Source organism: Kryptolebias marmoratus, linkage group LG8 (genome assembly GCF_001649575.2).
Source record: "Kryptolebias marmoratus isolate JLee-2015 linkage group LG8, ASM164957v2, whole genome shotgun sequence".
NCBI classification, from domain to species: Eukaryota; Metazoa; Chordata; class Actinopteri; order Cyprinodontiformes; family Rivulidae; genus Kryptolebias; species Kryptolebias marmoratus.
Window position 1 is genome coordinate 17,283,149 of NC_051437.1, and position 6,000 is coordinate 17,289,148.

General features: G+C 42.1%; 1 protein-coding gene across 1 annotated transcript in view; it reads left to right on the plus strand.

Annotated features, from left to right (window-relative positions):
* Nucleotides 1-6,000, plus strand: part of lrp1ab (low density lipoprotein receptor-related protein 1Ab) — an 85,467-nt gene that overhangs the window by 42,251 nt on the left and 37,216 nt on the right. The window contains exons 7-15 of the mRNA XM_017415061.3: nt 1,699-1,861; nt 2,302-2,524; nt 3,313-3,502; nt 3,598-3,741; nt 3,855-4,091; nt 4,269-4,449; nt 4,743-4,965; nt 5,448-5,637; nt 5,748-5,870. Coding sequence (XP_017270550.1) covers nt 1,699-1,861; nt 2,302-2,524; nt 3,313-3,502; nt 3,598-3,741; nt 3,855-4,091; nt 4,269-4,449; nt 4,743-4,965; nt 5,448-5,637; nt 5,748-5,870 — 1,674 coding nt within the window. The remainder of the gene's footprint in view (nt 1-1,698; nt 1,862-2,301; nt 2,525-3,312; nt 3,503-3,597; nt 3,742-3,854; nt 4,092-4,268; nt 4,450-4,742; nt 4,966-5,447; nt 5,638-5,747; nt 5,871-6,000) is intronic.

Below are 6,000 nucleotides of genomic sequence, written 5' to 3' on the forward strand. Positions count from 1 at the left end.
CATTTTCCCAGCAAAGTTTCCACTTACCGGAAGCTGCATGTGGGAAGACATCAGCAGACTTTCTGAATAAGGGGGTATAGGAGATTGTTGCACAACTCAGAAGCTGCCGGGTTTCACAACTTTTCCCCTGCTCCAAAATCTAGTACCTTGTGCAGCCTTGCTTCCCACTGACCTTCTTCTAAAACTGACAACATCAAGAATCTCTCTACCTCTTTACTCCTTGATAAGCTTTTCCATTTGTCATTTTTCCTTGGAGGTGGAGTAAAGGCAGCCGAAGTCCTTGGTTTTCTTATTTCCCGCTTAACTCTGCTCACATTGTGTCTTTTAAGTCCTACTTAGCGCTTGTATTTGGAAGTTCTTGGTATGTTTGGTAAGTGGTGTAGACAGTTTCTGAATTGGGCCCAGATGTGGCTGGGCTCTCTGTTTCGTAACTGTAAGCTGTGTTGTAGGAGGTTCCAGTGGAGACATTTCTGGAAGGTTGTGGGACAGAATTACAGTAAAGTTTCTGTCTGTGGTTTTATACCCCTCTCATGTGTCCCAACATCAAAGACAGACGAGTCTGTTCATTTAGATAGTGGATTTCTGACTTGTGTGTGTGTGTGTGTGTGTGTGTGCATCCTGTGTTGTCTTAAAAGACATTCAGTGGCAGCTGTTAAAACAACTCCCCTCCTCCTAATAAAGTCTCCATCTGTGATGCTTCCTCTTCGAAGAAATTTCGGATTCTTTTGTGAGAGGTGTTGCAACAATTTTTTTTTTTTTTTTATAAGCATTTATCACTAAAATTAGCTCTTTTATGTTTCTGTCATGGCAAAGTCTCCTTTTATGTTTACAGTTTCCCACTGAGATCTATAGATAAGTGTCAAACGGATTAAACATTTTTACCTTTGGCTCACAGAACTTAAAAATGCATAATTGATATGGAAATCATACACTGTGCTGCTTTGTGTAAACAAATCTCCACCCAAATAAATGTTTTTAGATCAGCGTGTGAGATGGTGCTCTCCACTAAATCATAACAAAATGTGTTTAGCTTTCTGGTTGACTGCAGATACCCTAAAAATCTTGGTTTTGGCAAAATGAGGTTTGGTTTGGTTTTTATTTGTAGGTTTTTTATGGAACTTATCAAGGCATCTGCTGGATGTACTGTAAGGGTGGTTGTTTGTTCTCTCTGTGGGATGACATCTAAAAATGTGTTTTTTTGAAAGAAATTATTTAAAAACTGTAAATCTTTAACTTTCACTGACTTTCAGTTAATGATGTTCTTGAGTATTTCCAACAAGTGAATCACGTGTAAAAAAAAAAAAAAAAAAAAATGTTCAAGTCTTTTTGTTTAGAAGTCCTCTATTACATTACTGCTTAAGTTCGCTTCCCGGAGTTTAGTGCAGAGCTTCACTTTACTCTTCGTCTCTAACTTTTCATTTTAATTTCCTTTGTTTATGCACTGCATTTATCAAATACAAGTGGAGTGCAGCTCATGGCCAACTTGGAAAGTTGTAAAAGGACATAAATTCAGTGCTCCTTTTTTTTTTTTTTTTTTAAACAATCTTGAGGCATTGTAAAAAAGAAAGGTTTGGACATAATCCTGTTATTTACCCAAGAGTTTTGACTTCTCACATGACACTCAGTTTTGTTTTTGTAAAAAATACTTCTGTTATGTTCGTTTCTCTTCTCTTCCCTTCGCCTCTCTACCCTCATCAGATGTGGAGCAGATGGCTATAGACTGGCTGACTGGAAACTTTTACTTTGTTGATGACGTGGATGACCGGGTGTTTGTCTGCAACAAGGACGGCCAGACTTGTGTGACCCTGCTGGACCACGAGCTGTACAACCCTAAGGCCATCGCCTTGGACCCAGCCATGGGGTTGGTATTTCACTTTGGCCTTCTTGACCTCGCAGTGCCCACTGTTGCTGTTTAAGTATTGCCGGAGGGGAAAATGCTGTCTTATGGTCAGACAAGATGCTGACAAAGCATGCAGGCAAAAACCAAAGCACTTCCTTCAGACTGAAGCCTAGACAGATGTTGCATGCTGCACAAGCACTTAAATGTTGGCTGATTCAGGTTCCTGGTCTTGACAAAAATAACTTGTGAGGTAGTTCCTTTTTTTAAGTATAAATTTAGTATTTCTTTTAAATATGTTTTACCACTTATACAGAGTGCTTAATTGTGTTAAATCAAAGTAAATTGATGCTTGAGGCTGACATACACACCCCCAAAACACATAATTTCTGTTTGTCTAAATAAACTTCAACTTCTGTGACCTTTTCTCTCTTCATTCTCTCCCTGTCGCTCATCTTCTTTAGCAAATTGTTCTTTACGGACTACGGGTCTATTCCAAGGGTGGAGCGCTGTGACATGGATGGACAGAACCGGACAAAGCTGGTGGACAGCAAGATAGTCTTCCCTCACGGAATCACCCTGGACCTGGTGAACCGGCTTGTGTACTGGGCTGATGCCTACCTGGATTACATAGAAGTGGTCGACTATGAGGGCAAAAACCGACACACCATCATCCAGGGTCTGCTGGTGAGGCTTTCAGGAGGGTACACAGAAAACATACCTGACCACATGCAGAGCTATGCTCAGGAATATGTTAATGAGTTTTTAACTAGACTAGTTCTGTTTTACTGAACTTCTCATCAGTACAAAAAAAACATCTGTTTTCCAAATGTGCACATCACTGATTTAATGTCATTCTTGTCTCTTGTGTATCGAGGCAGAGAGAGTATTTCTTTTCAAGGATTGGATCTTTTTATTGTCTTGATTGATATTGCTGTGTAATTTTCATGACTGGTGCCTCTCTAAACTTATTACTCTGGCCCTGGTGACACTTGGCTTCAGTTTAACCAGAGTAATGATCCTAATGAAATCAGGAGTGTGGTGGGACGACGGTGGTGTTTGTGTGTGAGAGACAGAGGGAAGTAATGTGATTCCCAAGCATGCATCATCCTGACAGAAGGGGGAGAGCTGCAAAAGTAAAACCTCCTGATCTGTTGGGCGGCAGATGTGGAGTGCAGCCGTTGTGCTACGCTGTGCCAAGTTTACTTAAACATTCTCCTTTTATCCTACTGTCTGTGTGCATGCCTGTCCTTAATGGTTTTCATCATGATTTTGAACTGTTGTGTATTTTTGATCTGATAAATTAGTTCTTTGAAAAGTTAAATTGTGCAGGACCGGCCATGTAGTCTTCAAGGAAAAAAAATGACTACGCAAACGATATCACACAAGCCATTAGTCAAGATGAGCCTTGAGCTGTTAGTGTTTTCAGTGACCTCTAATTTTTCTGCCTTGCTGTCTTCTTTAATGTGTTCCAGATTGAGCACTTGTACGGGCTGACTGTGTTTGAGAACTATCTATATGCTACAAACTCGGATGAAGGCAACCTCAACCCAAAGACCAGCGTGATCAGAGTCAACCGCTTCAACAGCTCTGACTTCCAGGTGGTCACTCGTTTAGACAGGGGGGCCGCGCTGCACGTGTACCACCAGAGACGCCAACCTCAAGGTGAGCAGCGTGTCGGCATATCATCAGGTTCCTGTCTGTTTTTTTTTTTTAAACCAGCAACAGGTCGTCATCGTTTTGATACGTCTCTGTTTCAGTGCGCAGCCATGCATGCGCCCTGGATCAGTTTGGAAAGGCCGGAGGGTGCTCTGACATTTGTCTGCTGAGCAACAGCCACAAGACCCGTACCTGCCGTTGTCGCTCTGGATTCAGTCTCGGCAGCGATGGGAAGTCCTGCAAGAGTAAGTTTCTGGGCTGACATGAAGAAAAAATCAATCCTGGCAGCGATCATCGACAAGAGTACTGTTATCTATTCATTCATTCTTGTTATATTTTAAATGTCCCATCTCTGCAGAGCCGGATCACGAGTTGTTCTTGGTGTACAGTAAGGGTCGTCCCGGAATCATCAGGGGCATGGACATGAACGCTAGGGTGCCTGATGAGTACATGATTCCCATCGAGAACCTGATGAACCCTCGAGCTCTGGATTTCCACGCGGCCAGTGAATTCATCTACTTCGCTGATGCCACCAGCTACATCATTGGTCGACAGAAGATAGATGGCACAGAGAGAGACATCATCCTAAAGGAGGGTAAGTAGTTTATTACAGCTTTTTCAGGGGATTTAGAAAGCTATTTCTACTTTGTGACTTTATGAATTCAGGCTCCCACAGAGAATAAAAACTCCATATCAATTTCCTTTTGACATCCATCCTGGACTGACTCCCCTAATGGTTCAATTTTCACTTTGGCTTCTTTATATATCTCAGGTATTCATACAGTAGAGGGAATCGCAGTCGACTGGATGGGAGGTAATCTCTACTGGACAGATGATGGACCGAAGAAGACTATCAGTGTCGCCAGGCTGGAGAAGGCTCAACAGACTCGCAAGACTCTCATTGAGGGGAAGATGAGCCATCCTCGTGCCATTGTTGTGGACCCACAGCATGGGTAAGACGCTTCTCATAAATTTCCTGTGGTTGAGTGTTTTAGTGGTTATAGAGCATGTCCTGTAGCTGTGTGGGAGGCATACTACAGATTTTTGTTGAACTCAGATGCTCGTTTTTTTTTTTTATCTGTGTGTTTGTGTGGGAGACGATCTGTTTTCGTCTAATTTTTGGACACTCCTTTTATTGTTTAGTCGTGGGATGTTCCATCAAAGATTATCACAGATTAAAGCCGCTGCACAAGAATGTTCTATCTCACATAGTTTTTCCTCCTCCTCCTCCTTTTTTTTATCCCAGATGGATGTATTGGACTGACTGGGAAGAAGATCCTACAGAGAGCAACAGAGGGAAGATCAAGAAAGCCTGGATGGATGGTTCTAATCACCAAGTCTTTCTGACCAGCAAAACAGTGCTGTGGCCCAACGGCTTGAGCCTGGACATTCCTCAGGGCATTCTGTACTGGGTGGATGCTTACTACGACCGCATTGAGTTGGTTTACCTTAACACCACAGAGCGAAAGGTTGGGGATTTTCTAAGAATACGCTGCATATACAGTGGGTTTATTGTTAATAGAGAAAATTATATAGAGACAAATGACAGCAGAATTGGGCAAAACTATGTTTTTAACCTTTCTGAAAACCCATTTTACATAGCACAACAAATCTTAAAAATAGCCAACTAAAATATGTTGTTTCTGAAAACAGGATATTCAAGAAAAGAAAGCAGCATTTGAGAAAAGAAAACCTAAAATACAGCAATACAGATGGCAGGAAGAGAAGCTTTACCACAGTGAATGATTGCAGCATTTTTTATTGTTTGATTTAATTGTGTATTCTTGCTTTTCTTTTAAGTTATCCTGTATTGTGAAATACAGTATTTTTAGAAATGTTGTGTTTCTGTGTCTGTCCGTTGATGTCCAAGATCAGGACCACCAAACCAGACACAGCTCATTGTTTTAAATTGGAGATGTGTGACCCCCTTTGCTGTTTCCTGATTCAACAGGTTGTTTATGAAGGGCAGGAGCTCAACCATGCATTCGGCTTGTGTCATTACAAACAATTTCTGTTTTGGAACGAGTACCGTGGCGGCACCATTTACAAACTGGACCAGGTCACCAAGACGGTCACTTTACTCCGCAACGAGAGGCCCCCAATATTTGAGATCAGAGTGTACGATGCACACCAACAGCAGGGTAAAGCATCTTCCAGTTTTCTCTTTACATGCTAATAGGTAAGACAAAATGACAACATATCTCCCTCCCGCCCCTCTTTTTTCTTTTCTTTTTCTTTTTTTCCTGCGTAGGCACCAATGTGTGTCGTGTAAACAACGGCGGCTGCAGCAGTCTGTGCCTGGTGATTCCTAACGGCAGGTCCTGCGGCTGTGCTGATGATCAGATCCTTGATGTTGATAACGTCACCTGCAAAGGTACTTAGCTGCTTTCACAAAAGTTACATTTCACTTGTGGTTGTTGTTTGACAGCTGTGGAAAAGTCATTCTGAGTTTAAAAATTCCTGGCTTAGGATCATACAGAAGGCCCCCCCCCCCTCTCCCTCCC